Consider the following 22,289-nt stretch of genomic DNA (forward strand, 5'->3'; position numbering starts at 1 on the left):
TAACAATTGTATTAAATTTGTCTGTAGGGTAACAGCTCTGTCCTGATTTGTCAACAATCCTCTGGATCAGATCGCTGATTAATGTTCTCATGGCCATTTTTCTGATTTTTATTTCCTCTGTCTCGCTCTGGTGTTCCTCTTGTTCACTGATGGACTCTGGTTCTGGTTCTTCCAGTTCTGGCTCAGTCAGAGTAATCTCCTGCTCCTCTGTTTTTTCTGACAGATTCTGACAGATGTCAGAATTCTGACAGATGTCAGAATCTGTCAGTTCCTCCTTGCATTCATTGTCTTCCAGCACTGAGGACGTCTGACTCTCTGACTGAGCTTCCTTCACCGAAGAGTCCTCATCTGGAGGAGGGAAGACGGATGTGTTTAAGTCAACCTTTGGCTCAGGCTCCAATTCCTGCACCTGAGGATCTTCTGTTAACTGGATCTCTGGTGCACAGTTTTCCAAATCTGGGATGTATGATGCATCTTCAGGAGGAGTGAGAGCCAAAGGTGAGACTTCATCGACCTTTGGCTCTGGTTCTAATTCCTCCTCCTGCAGATCTCCAGTTAACAGAACCTCTGGAGGAATCAAAGCTGCCATAGCCGGCTGAGTCGCTTCTACACATCCTTCTTCCTCTGGTTTTTCCAGGTCCATATTCAGTGGAGCAACCTTAGAAGAATGCTTGTGGGCAAATTTGGTAAAAAACCTCTTGATCCTCCCTGTCCAAACTTTGAGCTTCGACTTCGGCTCAGCAGATTTGGTCTGCATCTCTTTTTTGCCGTCTACGAGCTCTTTAGGCTGAACTGGGTTGTCGACAGCTACTTTCTTAGATTCCTCCCTGGATGCAAGCAATGTAACCATCAGGTCCATTACGATGAAGTTGGTTTCCTCAACCATATACTTGATGATGGATTTAAAAGGTGCCTGGTCGACATGAGTTGTTGTAGGGTCATCTGAGTCAAAGCCATGAGAAATTCTATCCAACAAATATTTCGCAATGAGCTGGTTCAAATTGTCTGTGTGCTCTGTATGGTAGTCTCCATCGACGTCCATGATTTCAGCGAAGGTTTCAGGTACTTTGTTGCCCACGGCTGCCTCTAAGGTCTCAAGAGTGAATTTTTGCTTGTGTAGGTTATCCAGGACGTTGGATGTAAATATTTCCAAAATGTCTCCAAAAATCTCCCCCAGAGTGCAGGTGGTGCTGGGTAGTGGGTTTCCAACTCCCAGTCCCAACCACTCCTCTGGGGTCATGTTGATGAAAAAGCGGTCGACCACTGCCTCCAAGGCTTCGACGGTGACGCTCTCTACGGATGGAGAAGTCATTCCACTGGACATGATTGCTAGATTTTTCAGGTTTGAGCTGCTAAAATAGCGAGAACAATAAGAGATCTGGGCTTTGGACAAACGAGTGCAAAGTGACAGATAGAGAAAAAGAACGAGCAAATAAAGACCCTGCCTATGACGTTCGTCCACACGTCATAGGCATCAAACCAGTCTTCTGACCTCATGTAACAAGTCACGTTGCGTCAGCGGCCACTTTACTGCGCATGTCGCCTTCAGGCTAACTACTTATATTATGTACAGTTGGGCTGCGGCGTCTGTAGCCATCAGGTTTTATTTTAGCGCATGGTTTATGGTTTGTGAAGCTCACACCGCCTCCCGTTCAACCCGCTGCTCTTTCATTTCTGAAGGCATTTAGTTTGTCTTCATGGATGCAGCTCTGGTTGTGACCAAAATAGCAATACATTATTGTATTTGTTCTTTGCACGCTAAATATGAATTGCGTTTTATTGGTTTTCATGAAAACTTATATTTTAGGAAAACCCTGTTCTGGTGTCCTTATTGATCCCCATGTTCGTTTCATTTAGAGGGACTCGGCTTATCTCAGAGCTGGTGATTTTACCGTGAATAAAAATTCGCTATTGTTGTCGTTATAATATCCAATGTTTGGGGAATTTTCTCTCACCTGTATTTAATCATTACGGCTCATTAAGACAGTGAAAGATGCGAGCTAGAACAACTTACTTTATCAGGTTGTGATAAACAGCTGCAGTAAACTGACTGACGACATGCCATGCTAGCTAATGCTAAACTTGTTCGTTAACAGTATATGCAAACCTGTATGCGAGTGTGTGATGGTCCGTCCTGCTCCTCTCAATGATCAATTTTAGGAAAAAAATGATAAAATTCAAATGTTACTAACAGAGTAATGCGTGTTGGCTCTCTGTGCATAAACAGAAACAGACCCAACGTCCATGTTGGATTCAATTGTGCTTCTTCAGAAGTGATTTTCCTTTCAGATTCCTGTCGGTCTGTCCATCGGAGGAACTGTTCTGAGGTTCCGGTCGGGTTCAGGGCTACATCAGCTTTCCGGACCGCTCAAGTTTTCTGGCTCACGTTAGGAGTTCTTCTTTGTCCGTTAGTTTTGTGTTTCTCTCTTTCTCCGTTTTCAACTTTTGAAAATCAAGTGGAAAAAAAAAACTTGCTTAAACCGTCACTCGTTATTAAATGTATAGCCTACTTAAAATATAAATGTATTCTTAATGATGGTGATTCTAAATTCAGATTGTGCTTGGAAATTTTCTAGAAGAGATTGAAAGATAAAAGATTTGCTAGAAAAATTCAGAAATTTTGAGATTTTATTTTTTCTAGAAAAAAAATGGAAATTTTCTTAATCTTTCCCCAAACGTCCAAAATGGTCAACTTTTGAAATTGTTCTGATTTTCAAGTCAAATATTTTTTACTTTCATCTTAGAAAATTCCTACTTTTTTTCTAGAAAATTTCAGAAATTAATCTCAAAATTTCAGAATTATTTAGCTGAAATTCAGTCCTTTCTTCTATCTACAATGCTGTTTTGAAAATGCTACTCGTATTTTTCTTATAATTGGGCAACAGTTTGGGAAAGATGGCTGAAATTGGGGCACATTTGGTCATTTCAACATGATCAAAAACACTTAAAAATTGTTTCTTGGCTAACATTTGTCGAATGCCTGGATGTGGCAGTGAGGCTTTTTATTAATTTATTTTGTTCAGTTACCAACCATGTTCTCCCTCACCGCCTGTTAGAAGTAGATGCTTGAATACATCACAGACAGATTAAACACGTTTATTTACAAGGCCTGGGTCAGACATCATCACACTGTACAATGTAGAGAACAATAATCACAATAATAAATACACAAACACCAGCAGATAAACTTTCTCACAGGCACTATTATTTTTTTACGCAGGCACAGGCTGATTTTACAGAAATGGAGTTTAATGACCTTCAGTCTGTTTGACTGCAGACGACGTTGTGGGGGGAAAACCTTGATATGCAGCTAAAATTAAAATAAAAAGATTCCTCCCCATTTTAGTCAAATTCAAGTGTTCTGCAGAGTGGAAATGCAACCCACTGTGCATTTTTAGTTTGCTTATTGCGCTGTGAATATACGTGTCTATGAGCGTCAGCAGTTTTCCCCTCATTCAGGGATTTTCATGGTGCAAGACATAAGCTCTAGAGCGGCTCTCGGCGTCAAACCATTCAATCAGAGGATTGTGTCACAGTTGCACCAGAATGGAGATGAGGCTGGTTTGTTCGCGCTATTACTAAATATATAGCTAGTGTTTATGTTGTGAATGTGTCTTATTGCTGGAGAATTACTGCTAATGATCTAACTTGGCTCAGAAATATTTAAATAAGAACAGAACTCGTCCATGGTTTGATGCTTTAGAAAATATCTAAGAGTTATAGACATTAGTCATGCTAAAAACAAAAGACATGCATGAATATTTGTCCTTGAATCTTAAAATAAATAAAAATGGAGTTACAGAGAGGTTGAGGTCAAACCACATACAGTCTAAATATATCCAGCTGCTGCCGGGAATAAATACTGGTTTATTCTAAAGAAAGTTAACATGGAAAACCTCTATTCGTGTATGAAAATACAGTGTGAACGTATGGAAGAACAAAAGTGCCACTATGCTAAAAAAAACTAAATTAAATTAAATACATAACCCTATGTTGCAGCATATTATAAATGTTTTATATTTAAATGACAATATATATAATAATAGTATACTTGTTTATATTAAAATAAACCAAAAAATTGTTTTATATTTTTAAAAAATATGCAAAATCGATCTTTTTATATATTAAAGATCATGGATTTAACGAGTTAGTTTCAATTAATTACATTTAACCTGGTAATTTTAACACAATTGCTTTTTTAAAAAAACATAATCAAGTCCCACTAGAATGCTGTAGTATCCCGCACTAGTACAGGATACTAATATAACTGGAGAACTTCTAAAACTATAGATTAAAAGGTTTTAGATGCTTCCCACAATAAATAGAAGTAAATTCCACATTTATTTAAGTGTTTAATACATTATTGAACCGTTTAATAATGATAAATTAATGTGTTTCCAATTTTATTTAAAATATCAGCTAAATCCATATTTATTTCATGTCTATTTGCGCATTAATTTTTGGCCCTTCTGTCCCTTGATAAAAACGAAGCTTTCAAAATGTTTGGCGCCACCTTTAGGCAACTGTTCAAACTGCACCATAATCGTTAAATAAAACTGCAGAACGATTCAGGGAAAAACACCAAAACGGTTACCTGTAACACTCACTTATGAGCTGAACCAAAACCAGACAGTCAGAGATAAGTAAACTTAAAAGCCTGTTTTGAGCAGATGCTTTTTAATGTTGCTGTTCATGTTGCTCAGACCTCCACAGCGGGATCTGAGCCCAGTCCCTGCACCTGCAGCGCCTCCTCCCTCTTCATCTTCGGCTTCTCTGTCCGGGTGTGCCACACCAGCACCTAAAAATCAAACGCAAACAATCAGACAGCACGGCGACATGCTGAGCACTTAAAGTGCAGTTCTATTCAGTCTCTGCGACAGAAACAGCAGCAGCAGCATTTCGTACTTTAGTGCAGTTGTCTGCTTTGGGCTCCAGCTCGTCCACTGTCACCAGACCCTTCAGCAGGCTGCTTTCCAGGAAGCCCATTGGTGCTTCTCCGTCAAAGCAAGCGTCCGGATTGGCCAGGACCAGTCGGAGGGACACGGCGAAGCCGGCCATGTCCATTGGGAACGGCCGACTGGGCCGCCAGCCGGTGTGGAAGCGAACCACCTGAAGCATCAAGAATGAAACGGATGATCTGTTAAGGCTTCAACACTTTATGGTACTAATCATTAATCTGTCGTTAACCCTGTAAGATCCTGTTGTAATATTTCAGCATATCTATTTCAGAAAAATATAAATGCTGGTTTGTCTTTTAGGTTCTTACCCAATCTTAAGAGACTGAACCCTTGTTGTTCAATCTTCAAATGATTTTACAATGTCTAGAAAATGTGGACATGTGTAATTTTTATGTGCAACACTTGTTCAAAATGTAAAATATCATATTTAACAATGTCATATAAGACATTGTGAAAAACAAACCAAAACAAAAATCTGAAAACATGATTTAATGTCCAAAGTATTCCTGAAAACCGTCTATGAGGTTGAACTTTATCTTTCTTTGAAAATGTTTCTCTACGTTTTTGTCTCAGATGGTTAAAATAATGGAACTCTACGACATTGATTTGCAAAGTGACATCTGTATCAATGGTGTCCAAAAGGTGGTTAGAGGGCCATTTGTGGCCCGTGGACTGATTTATAAGAATTTAACACAACAAGAGGCACAAATAAGAGTGGAGGGTTATGAACTGGTGGCTTTTGTGTGAAATCTTCCTTTATTAAAAGAGGCATTTAAAAATCTGTGCAGAAACAAATTAATCTGTTGTCGGATTAATCTGATTTATTACAACACAAATAAAAGCTTACATTGTTTTTTTCCTCAGTTGAAGTTTATTAAGATGTCTTGAACTGAATTTATAGCCAGAAACTTAAGGAGGCATCTTAGAGAAACAACAACCCACCTTCCCTCCTTCAACCACGGGGCTCTCAAACTTCATCCCACCAACCAACCCGACGGGCCAAATGGAAACCCGCTGAGTGCTCCTCATCTGACAAAAACACCAGGTTACGCAGAAAGAAAAAAAAAAAAAATAATCAAACACTTTACATGACATAATTTGTTACTGTTAATGTCTTGTGATAGTATTAAATATAACAAAATGTTATGTTTTGGAACGTCTCACTCACCCTAAACAGAAGAAAACCCAAAGATAACAAAATAAGTCCCATAATTTCAATTACTCTAAGGTATAAAATAATATTTCAATAATTATTTCAATTAAGCAGATACATATTTTTCATGTTTGGCACAATGAGCTAAATATTCATTTGACAATCTAAACAAACTGTGTTGAGGTTAATCACCTTCATGCTCAAATGAAATGCTTAAATGCCGAGTACAGCTGAAACCAGGTATTTACACACATCCAATAAAAAGATTTTTTTTTTAATTATCCTCACTATCTGAAGTTAAAACAAACTAAATTTTTTGTTTTAGGTCAATCAAAATTACTAAAATTATTACTATTTACTAAATGCCATAAAATTTAGGAAGAATTTCCTTTGTAACTTTTGTTATGAAAATATCTAGTTTTGGCTGTAAATAATACTTTTAAACGTTAGTCAAACATTAGGTTGCACTTTACTACAAAACCCTGAAAACCTCGGAAATTTTCAGCACCTTTAGGAAGCGTATGTTCAGGATCTCGAGCAGAAATCAAACATTCACAAACCTCTTCGAACAGCTGCAGGCTGTAGGTGTTGTCGTCATCGGCGAAGTAAACCACACCCTGCTGACCGTCGTCCCCCGGCTCAGTCTTTCTGTCTTCTCTGAGCCACCGTAGTCCTTCATTTCTCTGCTCGACGCCGCGGGGTTTCAGCCAGCTGGGGTCACCCTGAGGTCAACAGCGAACAGTCAGAGTAAAGCGTTTGAAGACATAAAAGCCAGCTTTGATGTTGCGTTTCAGTTTGACTCAGAGCTGGGACTTAGTTAAGTATGTCTTGGTTTTTATTCATATTATTTTTGGTACTTTACTGCCAAATTGTATTGTTGTTTTTATTGTTATGATGATTTTTAAAATCAAACTTGATTTGATTTCTTGTCTTTTGTCCATCTGTGATGTTATGAATCGCTTTGCTCAGCTGAGGTTTTGTAAATGTGCTATATAAATAAACTTTGACTTGACTTGGACGCCCAGCAAAAACACTTACGCATAATTCTTAATTCAGATAAATAACATTTTAATTTTTGACTAGTCAGAATTGCAATCAAGATATCTTGAATTATTTTTACCAGCAGAGTTCGGTAGTAACCAGTTACTCAATTACATTTACTGGAGTAACTTTTTTAAAATATTCTTTTAGGAGTATTTTTACTGGGCTGTACTTTTTCTTGAGTAATTTTATTATGAAGTATTTGTACTCTTCCTTGAGTAAAATAAAATTTAACCAAAAGCTCACCAGACACAGACACACACCTGCAGTTTTTGTTAAAGTTTCATAAGTTTTATATTGAAAGAAACTGATTTGGAAAAAATGTCCTTAGTTTGATTTTGTTACTTATGGGATTTATTGTGATAATTTTCGCTTAGTTTCTATTCTGGTCCTTCTGATGATGTAATTTTTTTAAAATTAAGTGACTGGTAATTTGATCAGTTACTCAGTAGTTGAGTTAACTTACCAAATAGTTTGTTACTCTTACTTTTTTAATTTCTTGGATGGCAACGTTCACTTCGACTTGAGTAAAAATATGTAGAAATAGTGCTGATTTTACTCGAGCACAAATTCTGGATACTTTGCCCGCTGCTTACTAGTCAGAATGTGAATGCAAATATCCTAAATTATCATTCAGGATCGTCAAAATGTCGTTTTAGATATCTAGAATGTAATCATGAATAGTCAGACAAAACCGATTGTATGCTAAAATTTCGCATGCACCGACCTCCTGCAGTTTGCGCTCCTTTGCGGTGGGAACGTTCAGATGCGTGTAGGTCAGGCCGCTCTTCATCAGGAAGTTGGAGACCAGTGGCGTCTTGCGTGGCGAGTCCTCCACCAGGATCCAGTGCAGCTGAGGGACATGAAGGAAAGTCTGGGACAGACGGGTCAGCTCGGCCTTCTGCACCAGCCTGCAACGAGGAGGAGACGGCCACTGATAAACCTTTCTGGATCTGACATCGACTATCAGCCGCTTTAGCTAGTGACGCTCCTACAGACGCCATTACTGTGAGTCACAGAGTCACGTCCATAAAACCAGACTGTTCCAATAAGGGATGAGCAGGAATCTGTCGTAAAAATGATTGTAGTGCCTTTCTTATCCGATTTCTATCAAATATGGCTTAAATTAAGGAAAATTCCTTATGGTTTGATACGTATTCTCCTATAAATCTATAACTTGGTTACTGTCAGTTCTGTCAAGATGCAATGATTAGGCGAATTTCTCTTATTTTGGTTAATAATTTAATTTACAAAATTGCCGTTGTAGGAGACACTGTTGAAATTTAACAAACGATAGCTGCTACACTTTGAAATATTTCATCCTATTTGATGATTGTTGCGAATTTTGCCACGTTCAACGAACAAACGAGAGAATTAGCAGTTTTGCCTTTTATTGAACCTTTAGAAATTACAGCGACTGCTGTCCGCCACACCAAAAAATAAAATGGCGCCAAAAATAGTAAAAAAAAAAAAAAAAAAAGAACTTAAAACCGCTTGTAATTTGCTTTTCTTCGCTCTGTTGGTTTTTACATTACACGCAGACCCGATGCCACGTCAACCGACGGACAAAAACTTCGCGTGCTCACAGTGCAAAGATTAAGTTCAAGTTTATCAGGAGGAATCAAAACCGTCCCCACCCCAAAACAGAACATTACGTCTGTTACAGTCTTATAAAGGTGTCACTTTAACTTTCTTCCCACATTTTGTAAAGTATATCAATGGTGACGGAGACCGAGGGGACCGGAGAATGGAGGAGGAATACCTGGCATATGTTGGGGTGATGACAAAGATGGTGGAAAGCGAGGACTTGGGAGGCTGCTTCTTCTCTGGTTGCTTCGCTTTCTCCAGCTGCCGTATCTGGCCCTGGAGGCGGTAGAGCTCCTCCTGCAGGCGGGATATGGCGCGGTCTTTCGGCAGGTCGTGCTCTGCGCAGTCGCAGTGCTGGCCTGGGCAATAAATCGATTTGATCGATTAATAGTATTTATAGTTTTTGAAGACTTCCAGAAGCGCTATTTTGCTCGATATAAAGAAAAAATTAAATTTTAAAGACATTTCCCACGTGTTACTTTCGGTTCCTGAAAGTAACGTGGGAATATTTTAACCAGATGTTGTGTTGAGCTTTCACTCATCTGAGACCCTTCTGCCATGTCAAAAAAAATAAAATAAAATCTAAAACTGAGAGAAAAACATCATTTCTGTTGTGAACTTATTTTATTTTCAGTTTCGAATAATTTTTCTTCAATTTATTTTTTTAGTTTGAACAAACTTTATGGCACCAATTTAGCTCCATAGTTTCTGGTTATCCCACTTACCGAGCTGCATCAATGCATAGATGAGACCCATCAGGGAAACCATGAAGTATAGCACAAACACAGTCTTCAGCTTCAGCTTCATTCTCGCTGTCATGGTACCTCTGAGAAGAAAATAGATTAAGCTAATATGAATTTAAACAAAATGAACCCGTTTCTTCCCCCGGCAGCTTTACATTTAACCCCTAAAGGCATCTGAGGTTTAAATAGCACGATGACAAATCAGTGGGAGGAAAGGCTAGGCTAACATTTAGCATCACTCACCAGCGGCGGGAAACGGGGTCAGGGAAACTTAAAGCTTCATGTCATCTCGACTAGATGTAAGCAAAGGTCGCTCACAGTATCAAAACCTCCATTCATTATTGTGTCTGTTCAGGACATTTCTGCAGCGACGTGCACCAACAACGTCCGGTGTTAGTGGAACCCCATAAAGAGTCCCCTGGAAACATCTATGATTAGTTCCGCACAGGAAAAAGCTGAAAAATAAGTGTAGAAACAAAAGAAGAAAAAAACTGGTACAGTAAAATATTTTTTACTGTACATTTTTAGTTAATTAACCAACATGTAAAAATTAAAACTATGTAAATTATATATAACTAGCTATCATTATGCATTTCATCGTTTCAAACTAATTTTCATAACTTTTCAAGTTATGAAAAATTAAAACTTAATATTTATGCAATTCATTTTATGTGCCATAAATTTTATGCTCTTCCACTTTTTCATAGGTTACAATTAAAAATCTGAAAAATACCCACCTCATAGTTTTAAAATATTAACTTTAAATTGCATTATAAATAATGCATATTATTTCAAAATGAGATAAAAAAGTCAAAAATAAAAACTATGTAAATTATATAATGTAATCCATATTGCAATTTTTAAATAAAATTTAAAAACTGAAAAATTGTAACTAATTTATGAACTATTATACATGTTGCCGTTTTGAAATAAGTTTTTGCAAGTAATTACATAAATGTATATCACAATTGATGTATATTATCAAATTAAAATCAGCTAAATGTTTTCAGTTAACCATACTTGAACTATAAAAAATGAAAACTTTCTTTGTAAAGGATGTATTAAATACAATGTATTATTTTAAAATCAGAAATAAAACAGTCAAGTTAACTCTTTTTGATAATGCCAAAAGTAATACATTTATAATATTACAAATGTTTTAGAATATTTACCCATTTCACATATTTTATTGTATCTTTTTCTAAATAAATTTAATAAACTATAATTTTTTTATACAATTAAACTTCACAGTTTAGTAAAATGTATAAATCAGATAATTTCCCCAAGCAATACATGCAAGTGGAAAATAGAAGTGTTTCCTTTACATTTAGGCCCAATAAAATAACTGAAAAAGGGAATATTTCTTATGAAGTCAGACAACTTTCCTTTATTTGTAACATACAAATAAAACACTGACAAGGCAGAATGACTTTCCCTTTCATTGTCACTGAAACAAGGACTCTCAAACATGGCGTTTGTTTTAATTCAACATCACGTTTTTTTTAAAAAAAGCGTTTCGCCCCTAAAAGGCCGAGAAGAGACGAGAGGATGGATCCACAACAGCTTATATATATTTATACTTATGTACAGAGAGGAAACAAAAATGAAGAGAAGGACGTTGAAGAAACCAAAAATACTCACTGGATTCAAAACAAACTGGTTACAGAAATCCTCCTCAATCCCCAGTGAGGGTTTTTATAAAAAAAAAACAGAAACAGCCTGCAGCAGATCTAAATTTACTCTCATGCAATGTCACATTTTTAAAGGAACTGGAACAAACTAAAACCGAACAAGTTACTTACAGGGATTTCAGTGTTTTCACTATTCAGGTTGTGTTTAAAGTCTTTTACACATGAAACCGACTCCAGATCAGAGCCAACAGGAAGCTGAAAAGATGATTGACTGACCTGAGAAAGAGAGAGAGAGACTATGCAGAACAGCATTGATCTAATCGTGACCTACATGGTACAAAAATGTGAGTTATAATAGAAATAAGCATGTTGCCTGCTCCTTTTGTCCTTTTCCTGATCACTGAAAAAGACTGAAAACTTTTTTCTTTTTTAGTTGGGAAACAATCAGCAAGTCTCACTTCATATTCAGTCAGCCAGGCGGTTATTTTTGTGATTCATGACCTTTCTGACCTGTGTAGTTTTTCACATTTCCGCTTCCAGCTTCACATTTTACAACAGGCATCAAAACCGTACAAAAACTCGACAGAACCGCTTTAGAAAGAAAGAAACAAACAAAAAAAACCTTAAAAAACGTACCAACCTAACACCCTCATCATGATGCTGGATGGAGAAACTTCCCATCTACTCCTCATGCATGCATTTAAAACAAACAGTACTGGATGTAAAACCAAAGAGCTTCTGGAGGGAGAAAAAGAAGAAGCAAAAAACAGGGTTTCTGATTTGTAATAGCACATGAACCACCTTCATGTTTTTTTTTTTTTTCTTTTTTTAAATAAATGGATGTGAAAGTAACCTTAAAACGATTTAACAATTACTTTTTGGTCAGACAAATGTCATGCACATGTGCAGAACTTACTGCACCTCTAAATGAAGTCTAGATTTTATGCAGCTGCACGTTTTGGCTTATTTCTGCTGGTTTAGAAAATTTGCAAAAGGAATTTCAGAGCTGCTGTTGGACCAGTTTTTACCATTCATCAACACGCTGAAAACAAGTTAACACTGGGGAACGGAGAAGGAATGACGCTTAGCTTCCATGCAAACAATCCTCTGAACCCGATTCTGGCCAGAATCAATATGATTTTAGGCGACTGCGTGAACGTTTTATTTCTGTTGGCTCTTTAGTTATTTACTGATGCCGTTCTTTTTCCAGAGTAAATTGATTATACGGCAAATAAAATCAGAATTTGGTGTTCAACTTTAAACACAGGATCTCATATTTACATGCATGTTTATGGTTTATTAACTGAATGTCTCAATTGTTGTGTGGAGCAATCAACAACGTTCTGGTTTAATTCTGGGTGGATTTTTTCCCACAATTTGTATCAGAAATGGAAGAGCTTCTATGAAACTCCTCAAATAATCCTCAGATGTAAAAATTGTCAAAGTTGGAGCTTAATAGTAACCTGTTTCTTTATATTTTCTACTTCCAACATGAAAGTCCCAGTTCCAAAATGACAAATTGTCGAGCTAGATGGTTAAAACTTGGGAGTCGAGAACCTGTTCCAACAGGTCAAAGATAAAAGAAAACACGGGTCCAAACTGGGTCTGAAGGCTAAACCGGACCAACATCAAACCTGTACCAAGAAATCAACCAATATAAACAAACTCTACAATGTCTAATAAGATGTCAGATGTGACTGAGGTACAAACGGCTATTAATAGGAGTGTATGTGAATATTTGACCCTGCATGTACGCTGCAAAAACAAAGAAAAGAAGGAGTTCCACTGACAGATTATTTCACTTTTCACAAAGCATTTTTCTCATGATAAGTGAAAAAAACCTACCAGTGGAACCAATACTTTTTAAAAATCAATATTAAAGGAATTATTTAATTAAAACAAGCTCCTATATCTGACCGAAATATTACTTGTAGGTTAGTTTTATCTCATTTAAAATGTACCAAGATATTTGCACAAGAAACTAGACCAAAAAAAAATACTTTGTAAGATTTTGTGTTTTATTTCTCTGTGGGTTAGTTTTTAAGCTGTGCAACCACTTCAGGTTTTTTGCTATATAGTTGTTCCACCTGTGGCGAGTTCTGATCTGAACTCAAAATGTGGATTTATAACACTGATATCTGGACCTCTGAAAAACGAGGCAAAATGGTCGAAAGGATTTTCCAGAACTTTCAGGCACAGAGGAGAGGGAAACGCGAAGGAGAAACTGGAGTGTGGGAAACCGATTCAGCGTCATAAAGCGCTAAAAGAGAGGAGGACAAGGATAAGTAATCTAAACTTCTGGATTAAAAATGGCAATAAAATAAAGAAAAATTGGGATTAAAGCAGCTTCTATGCAAGTACAAAACGGGGAATGATGGGGGACTGAGCAGATTATAGCAATCCTGTGACCGTTTCCGTAAGGCAGGGAGAAACGTCCATCGTCAAGAAGCTGCAGCTTGTCTACACAAACTGGACAACTCATTCAAGTTTCACACCTGCTGTCTTGAGTCAGGACATGATTTAAAGCTTTTCAACTGACTAGAGGCTGAACCAGCACCAGTATCGGGTCTTAAGCCACAGAATCAAAGAATCAAAACGACTCGTTACACGGCAGAACATGAAGAGACGGGAATATATCTACGAACGGCAATGAGTGGGTGGAGGTGAAAAAAAAGAGGGAGCGGGTCAATAAGTTGGGTGAAGAGAGAAAAGCTTGAGCTGCTTTCCGACTTTGCAGCAGGAATAAAAACAAACGCACACAAAACAGAATCCTGAAAAAAAAGCTCATCAGCATCAGGACTTCCACCTGCGGCTCGTTTCTGACACCGTTCAACCACCCAACCCAGAAAAACGCTCCGTCATCCACACACACACGCACAGCTTTCGAAAGTCGTCGCCCATCAGTGGCAGCAGCCGCCGCAGTGGCCGCCGCCGTGGGTGTGGCCAGCGGACGCCTCGCCGTGTTTGGTCCGCCTGCTTAGGATCTCGTAGGAGCAGTCGTCGCCGCAGCAACCGGACATGCTCGGCGAGGTTTCGTCGATCTCAAATCTGGTGGAGGAAGAAAAGTTTGTTATTAGTGAAGGAGAGGCGGCAGAGTCGGTTTTTACCCATAATGCTCAGCTTTACAGCGAAAGAGAATGTTTGAACTATAAACTCAGCTGGCAGTGTGTCGAGTTTATAGAGTCAGGGTTTCTACAGGTTTCACCAACTCAAGTTTAAGACTTTTTAAGACCGTTATTAGTAAAATTTAACACCTAAACTGCAAAAACACTAAATCTTACCAAGTATGTTTGGGCTAAATTCTAGTACAGGTGTCTTAGTATGATTAAATAAGACAAAACGAACTTCTCACCACAATATAGGAGCCTGCTACATCAATAAAAAAGTCATTAATTCTTTAACATTGGTAAAAAAAAAAAAAAACTAGTTATAAGTTAAATAACCTGCCAGTGTAACTAGTACTAATTATTGACTTAAAACAAGTTCCTATTTTTTTGCTGAAAAGTTACTTGTAAGTTAGTTTTGTCTTAAAGTGTACAAAAAAACTAGAAAAAAATACTTGGCAAGATATTTTACAGTGTATATTGCGACACAGATGTACAAAAGAAACACAAGCCAACAAAATTGTAAAATTTTCTGGACAATTTTGTGGCTCTTTGAGCAGTTTTGTACTTTTCACATGACATATTGCTCTACAGCTAGCTAGAGTTAGTATTGCCAGCTAGCTAGGTAATACTTTCTAGCAAGTTATCATTAGCCTCAAGGCGGTCACAGAACATATTGAGTGAAGATGTAAATAGCCCTGCCTCAATAAAATGTAACACCTGTAATTAAATTTGAATTACCAACTTGCATTTTCTTTAATAAATTTAAAGAAAATACTTTAATTTAAAGAAATTAAGGCTTTAATCTTAACCAAGGCCTTAATTTTAGATAAGAGTTTTTAAGACCATTATCAAATAAATGTAAGACCTATGTTGCAACAGAGATGTACAAAAGAAATGCTGTAAATTTTTAGGGCTACTTTTGTGGCACTGGGCAGCAGCTTTGTGCTGCATAAAGCTCTCAGGTTAGCAGCTAGTTACCAGTAGCCTTAGCTGCCTCTAGTCACAGATCGAATAGAGTAAAGATGTCTGCACACGACTCAGATTTTTGTCAGATAGAAAAGTCCCACAAGAAAAGTCTACGTAGAATATAAGAGATTAAATAGTCCCACCTTGACAAAAATTAAAACCTGTTATTAACATATTTAAGACTAACTTGCATTTCTTTTAATGAATTTAAGATATTTTAAGGCCTTGATTTTAAATATATGGATTTAAGACGCTTTAAGAGACAACCTGAAAATATAAAATGAGAATTGGGAGTTAGAGGATTTCAGCTGTTTTTAAAAACAGTGCTCTGTAAGAGTTGCATCTTTCAGTATTTATTGAAATGTGTCCATAACCAGCTCCTGTACTCACTGTAGAGCTTCTCTGAAGAACTGGTAAGCCCCGTGGTTGTGTTTGAAGACCGTCAACATCACCTTCTTCATCTGCGTACTGAGCGGAAACAAGATTAGTTTATATATTCACCACTTGGAAATAATTATCAAGATCAAAGTACTTGCAGGCCACACAAAAAATTAGTTTTTCTTAAGAATAAAACTCCTAAGTCATTGTAAATTTGTTTTATTATCTGCTCAACAACAAACATGTTTTAATGAGACGAACAAGATAAAATGAAACCCATCAACATAAAAGCCATATTTTGTGGGGGAAAAAATAATATGAATTTTGTAAAGAAATGAAATGGGAATCAAAGTGGATCTGAAATATTAAAAAAAAGGTTTTTGAAAAGTTTAAATAATCTGAATCTGCTCTTAAGTAAAAATTGCAGAACGTTTGTAGTCCTACTCACTTTTTTAAGAACAGGAAATTTAAAACCTGATTAATAAAAGACAAATAGTTTGTGTTTTCCATAACATTTGCCATTTTATGGTTAGAATTTATCAGTGATAATCTCACAAGCAAATAAATAAGAGATTAAAACATGTCTATCAGCTGCCTGGTTAAATTTGTAACATTCTTGATTTGCAGTTGGGGGGCCCGCACAAAATCATTTCAAGTAACTCAAATGGCCCCCAGACCATACGTTGGACATCTCTGATTTAAAATGGACAGTTTAAGTCTTGATGCAGGAAGGGGAGGAACCAAAGGTCTCTGTGTGAAACCGTGGCTGCGGTCGTCACCTGTTAGCGATGAGCTGCAGTATCTGGATGAGGAACTTTCCGAGCCCTTTCCTCCGCACTTTGCTCTCCAGCTGCACCTCGTAGCTGCACAGCAGACAACGCATGACAAACGGAAACAAAACTCGCTTCCGGGGTTTTTATCCGGACAGCCGGAGCATCCTACCAGTATAAAACCTCTTCCCCGCACTCCACGTCGAATCGGAAGTGGGAGAAGGCCAGGGGGGTGGAGTCTGCGTCGCGGGCCAGCAGGTACCACGCCCTCTCGTCGTTCATTTCCTCCCTCTTTTCCCTCTCCTTCCATCCCCACTCGCTCTGCTCATATCTGCAGCGACAGCAGAGAGGAAGCTGCTCTGAGGCCTCACAAACTCCAGAAAGATTTTATAATCATCTCTACTGGATTGGAGCAAATTTGGAAAGCCGGAGAAACTTTGCTAAAGTGTAAGAAAAAAAAAAAAGAAGAGAAGATGAAGCAATTGACATGACGCCAAGGCAAGATTTCAAAAATGTGCAAAGAATGAATGTTTTTCATTGTCTGTCAATTTGTAGTTCTGTTTGGTTTTGATTGTAATTGTCAGACATGTATGTAATTAAACACCAACCTTGCTTTTCATAAATTCATAATCTGTTAAATTCTACTTGATTACATCAACCTGTCCAGGGGCTGGAGGCGAAAATGAGCATTTTTTTGGTTGTGAACTGGTGCCATGCATCGCTGCTTCTTCATAAAAGGTTAATGAAATGTTGCACATCGTCTCTGTGTAAACAAATAAACTGTAAATATGACGCCGTAATGGTACAACGGAGAAATTTTCCCTTATTTCTAATTATAAGAATAAAGTTGCATGAGACAAGCCATAATAATACAAGAATAAAATCATAACTACGAGAATAAAGTCAAAATATTGAGATTAAAGTAAAAACAATACAAAAATAATGTCTAAATGAGAATAAAGTAGAAACAATATAAAAATAGTCAAAATATTGACAATAAAGTCAAAATTGAAGTCGAAATAACGTGACAATAAGGGAAAGATAATGTAAAAATTAAGTGGTAATAAAGTATTTAAGTAAAGTTTGTTTTAAGTGAATTTTCCCAACTCAACATTTAATCGTGTTTTCCAGTTATTTCCCACCAAACCTCTCTGATCTCGGCACTTTCGTAACGATCAACCCCGACACCCTAAGGTTCAGTTCCTGCAGGTGAGCGGCGTTTAATGCTGATTGGTCGGTTACTGCCAAACCCACTGGACTGACTGACAGGCGGCGTCATGCGAATCGATCCCGTCTGCGTTCGGTTTTCTAAACTACAACAGAACCAAACTTCTTACAGCGTCTGCATGTTGGCTCTGGTGAGTTCGAAGGCCCACTCCACGGCCAGCGGGTTGAGCGAGGTCACTCTCTTGCACTCGATCTGCAGGTTCAACCTGGACCAGACGAAAATCATCAGTTCAACGGCACCGGAGACGAGGAAAGACGGAAAAACGTGCAGAAACCGATGCGTACCCATGTCTGTCGTACTTTTTGAAGGCTGGGAAAGCAGCCAGAGGATCGTCAAGCTGGAAGGAGGAAACAATGATCATTTATTTGATCATTAAGCATCAAAACAAACTTTTTTTCACCACTCTCATTTCCATGGACCAACGATGGAGACAGGACTGATATTATTTTATTATTATTTTAGTCAGTGGAGCAACTATTTATTCAGGTGGATGCGAAAACATAGCGCCCCCTTTGGTGCTGCGCCCCTATGCGTTGCATACCCTGCATACCCACTTTTTGAGCCACTGATTTTAGTAATCGACTAATTTAATCACACTGTTAAATATCCATTTGAAAATACTAATAAACAAACAATTAAATTCCTTTTTTAAATCAGAAAGCAAACCTTTTACTGTTTGACAGGATTTCTTAATCATTTGTAGTAAAGGATGAAGTTATAGCTTAAAAAATATTCCATCAACTACATGAAAAGCTCAGCTATTTCTGCTTAATTTAAAAGTTAATACAATGGAAATCATTAATTTTTTTAAATCAAGCAATTAATTGGGCAGCAAAATGTGCTTAATATGAGATTTTTAAAAAAGTATATCTTCTACAGAATTTGAACAAGGTGAAGCTGAAACTAGGAGGAGTTTTGGCTTGTAAATACATTTACAGATAAAAATTAAAAAAAACTTTTTTTCATCTTAAATGCAAAACGTTTAGTTTCTGTTCAGTTTTGGTTTAATTACTCATCTGAGTGTTATGTTTTTTTCAGTAATCTGCCTTTTTTTAGAGTCTGTATACTCCAGTTAATTAATCAATTACTAAATTAGCTGCAGATTATTTCCATGATCGATTCATCACAATTAATCATTTCAGCCTTAATCACAAGAAACAACCAGACAGGAGAGTTTAGACGATTCTGCTGTTTATTCATTTGCTTAACGCCGCCACTCATGGCAGGAATACGTCCGGAAATGTTTGTTAAAGGTTTGTGGAGGAAGCAGCTGCTGTTCAGCCGGTGGATGATGTTTGTAAACAATCTTCACCAGATTGTTCAAGTTCAAACACGACTGGTGGATTTAGTTAAGTGTAATGAGGCATATGGAGTGGTAACTTTTAGTACCACGTGCCATCCATACGTTCGTTTGAGTAAATACCTTATTGGCTGCGTCCACCTTTGCACACACGGCGTCCATCGCTGCCCTCTCCTCCAGACGCCGGGCTTTCTTCTCCTTCGCTTTGTTGGATTTCCTCTGAAAACGCAGGAAATAAGGAGGCAATGAGGGCAGACTTAATGACTTTATGGAGCGAAGATGAGCGGAGGAAAAGGAAAAACACCTTTCCTCTAGATCGAGGCCAATCATAACATGGCAGAAAACTATTATTATATGTTTTTATCACATTTTAATTGACAAACTTTGATCTAAACTATTCCAGTGTTTGGTTTTCTGGCTGGAAGGTGACCCTCCGCCAGTCTCAAGTCTTCTGCAGCCTCCAGCAAGAGCCTCCACAGCATGATGCTGCCACTACCGTGTGTCACAGTGAGACACGTGCAGTTGTATCACAATATTTTGTGGTACTGCAGAGAAAACAAGGAGTAAAAACTAGAAATGTCAGCATGCTTCATTACTTTGGTTTTCTTTTTTCTCGCATTTATCCAAACGTGGAAAATAATGAAATAAGAATCCATACTTTTTAAGATCTTACACTTCACAGTGTTGCTAAAGTGTTTTGGTGTATTACATGAAACCCAAATAAAATACAATGAAGTTTGCCGTAATTTGAAGATTAGTATTGAAGTTTTTAAAACAAAGTTTCTTCAAAGTCTTATCACATTTGGTGTGACAGATATTCTAACAGTCTTAGTTTGAAACAATTGAAGCGAATGAGGAGGAAATATTACAAAATATGTTTAGATTGATCAAAAAATATATGAATTGGCCAAAAAACATGGTAACGTTTTTTAAATGTGTATTGTAGATTTGAAAAGTTTGAATGTCAACTTTGTTTTGACCAGATATAAAAGTCCTCACTGCTGAGAGTCAGGCTGGACAATTGAATTAAGCACATGATGAACATTTGATGCAATTATTTTGCTGCTATGTGATAAATATTAATAGCTTGTTTTGCTGCTTTGTGCAGCAGTAACATTTTTACAAATAAAAAATAAATAAACCAAAAGAATCTAAAAACATATACAACCCAGAAGATCACAACAAGAAATGTGATCAGTCCTGCAGATCAAATGAAATTGCTGCACTTGAAATCAAATTATGCTAACATGCTAGCGTCTTTTATTGTGGGACAATGAAAGATATTTCTGCTCCAAACAGATTGATGGAGATAGAAAAACAGCTGGGTGGACAGACAAAAGGACAATTGGATAGATGGATGTTGGAAGGATGGACAGACCTGGATATATTGATGGACAAAGATCATTAAACTTTAAATACAAAAAAATATTTAACTCTGGAACTGGAAGACATTTTAAATATCCCCCCCGAAAAAAAAACAAAAACAAAACAACAAATAAAATGAGTAATAAAGTCTCTGTAAACAAAACTGTCCTTCAAAAAATAAAGGGCCAACTGAGACTAAAACCAGACAGAAGACTTTTGTCATTTAGTTTTTGGTAGAAAGAGAGAAAAGAGGGGAAAAAACAAACCATGCTAATGGACATTATTGATTTAATCTAATTTATCATGCAATTAATTGATTTATTGCTTATTGCGATAGGCAGGACAGTTTGACAGATATATAGACATCTTGATGGATGGATATATTGATTTGACATTACTACTGGAGAATGAAATGGGAATAGAAGGCAAAACAACACATTTTTCATACTTATCCTGTGGAAAACACTTTAAATTAAACTCCACACTTTTCCTGAAGCCTTCATACGTGAATATCACGCACATCCTGCTAGTGCAACAACTTGTGCAAGCAGCAAGAATGTCAAACCCTGATCTAATTTATGCGTGATAATAAAGTTCGTTGTTGTGTGTTTACAGTGCCGAAGTGATGCGTTCGCGTTCCACCAACAAACAAGCAGGAATTAAGCAAGAAAAGTGCTCCACTGCAGGCCTGAACAGACCCAGGAACAATCAAGAACTGGAATGCACGCCGAGTTGCCAACTTTAGCTCAGGGAGCATTAACTGTGTACCAGGCACAGACTGAGAAAACACGTGGATGGGTTTATTACAACTGCAGGGGAAAAGTGGGGGAACAACCAGAAGTTTGACTGAACACGTTCAGATTGTGTCTGTTAGGAAAGAAGCGAAAAACTCCCAGAAAGCTTGACTTTTTTTTATTATTAGCAGGTGGGTGAAAGCAACACACTCGGGCCTGTGTGGCTAACATAGCCTGCTAATAACATCACAACACATTAGCACATAAATGTCAGAAATGTGACGGGAAATGACGTGTTAATAACAGGGGGAACTAGGCAAAGTATGTATGAGCTAACACTACAATGCTAACTAAGCTGTCTGGATGAGGCCAAACACCTTTAGCTACATCCATCCACCACCATCATCTTCTCCTTTCATCCTCTTTTCCTCTCATCATCACTCACATTTCAAGGCAACATTTAACAACAAAAACATAACTCACCCCCATTTTTTTTTACAGCTGTGACTTATCGTTTTCTTCCAGGGAAATACTCCTCTATTGTCCCGGTGCTGCTCAGTTATTATTAGTACCGTGACTCCGACCGCCGGAGGAAAGAAAAAAGGGGGAGCAGATTAATGTGACAATGATAAATAAGGTGCTAACGAAGCTAGCTGCAGACGTCGCCGACTATTGGAGGTGAAAGAAAAGCGACCACCAGTCACAAAATTTGACCAAAATCGCAATGAAAATCTTTTAATTGCTATGTAAGCGGTCGCATTCGCGCCAACACCGCGACGTTGAATTCATTAGGGCTCCTTCCTCTGCCCCCCCCTCTACGCTTTCTTTCTTTCTTTCTTTCTTTCGTTCCTCCTCTCTGTGCCGTGCTGCATTCACTTGTTCCTTTTCCCATCGGAATTCTCAAACTCCACGTCCTAACTAAAGACTAAACGCATTCAAAGCCCCACATTCTACCTCTAAGCAAACTTATATTTCAAGTATATGTAAATTTACACTTTTGTAATATGTAAAAGTATGGCTTTTATCACTTAATACCATTATTAAGATAAATACGCATTTTATTCAACTGTAGGAGGCGATCCCTTTAAGAAACAGACACATTCTGGTGTAACTGTGTAAAGTAATTTAAGAACTAATGTCTGTTAAATAGAAACGCGAGTATGAGTACTCCTGATACTCCTGATAAAGTAGTAAAGCGAAACCTGTGACAACTTCTGAAATGTGGAACAACTGTAACTGTATCTTCTTTACCTCGAACATGGTCTTGCATTACGAAGCATAGAAAGTGCTAAATTGATAAATAACAGTTACTTGTGTTCACTTTCACG

The 22,289-nt window shown here is 37.5% G+C and overlaps 2 protein-coding genes across 2 annotated transcripts; both read right to left on the reverse strand.

Annotated features, from left to right (window-relative positions):
• Positions 1-3,080: 3,080 nt before the first annotated feature.
• b3gat3 (beta-1,3-glucuronyltransferase 3 (glucuronosyltransferase I)) lies at positions 3,081-9,898 on the reverse strand. The gene is made up of 8 exons (XM_008435925.3): positions 9,726-9,898; positions 9,465-9,565; positions 8,915-9,098; positions 7,880-8,063; positions 6,672-6,833; positions 5,901-5,987; positions 4,906-5,109; positions 3,081-4,798 (listed from the first exon to the last, which is right to left on the reverse strand). Exons 2-8 carry the CDS (start codon positions 9,556-9,558, stop codon positions 4,700-4,702), a joined length of 1,014 nt encoding a protein of 337 aa, XP_008434147.2. The 5' UTR covers positions 9,559-9,565; positions 9,726-9,898; the 3' UTR covers positions 3,081-4,699.
• Positions 9,899-10,842: 944 nt separating this feature from the next.
• Positions 10,843-21,825, reverse strand: naa40 (N-alpha-acetyltransferase 40, NatD catalytic subunit). Its single transcript, XM_008435926.3, has 8 exons — positions 21,445-21,825; positions 18,986-19,081; positions 17,847-17,899; positions 17,672-17,767; positions 16,507-16,665; positions 16,344-16,427; positions 15,577-15,654; positions 10,843-14,161 (listed from the first exon to the last, which is right to left on the reverse strand). The coding sequence occupies exons 1-8, from the start codon at positions 21,448-21,450 to the stop codon at positions 14,014-14,016; spliced, it is 720 nt and encodes a 239-aa protein (XP_008434148.1). The 5' UTR covers positions 21,451-21,825; the 3' UTR covers positions 10,843-14,013.
• Between the last annotated feature and the right edge of the window lie 464 nt (positions 21,826-22,289).

The sequence above is a fragment of the Poecilia reticulata genome, chromosome 18, assembly GCF_904066995.2.
Source record: "Poecilia reticulata chromosome 18, P_reticulata-male-v2, whole genome shotgun sequence".
Classification (NCBI taxonomy): Eukaryota; Metazoa; Chordata; class Actinopteri; order Cyprinodontiformes; family Poeciliidae; genus Poecilia; species Poecilia reticulata.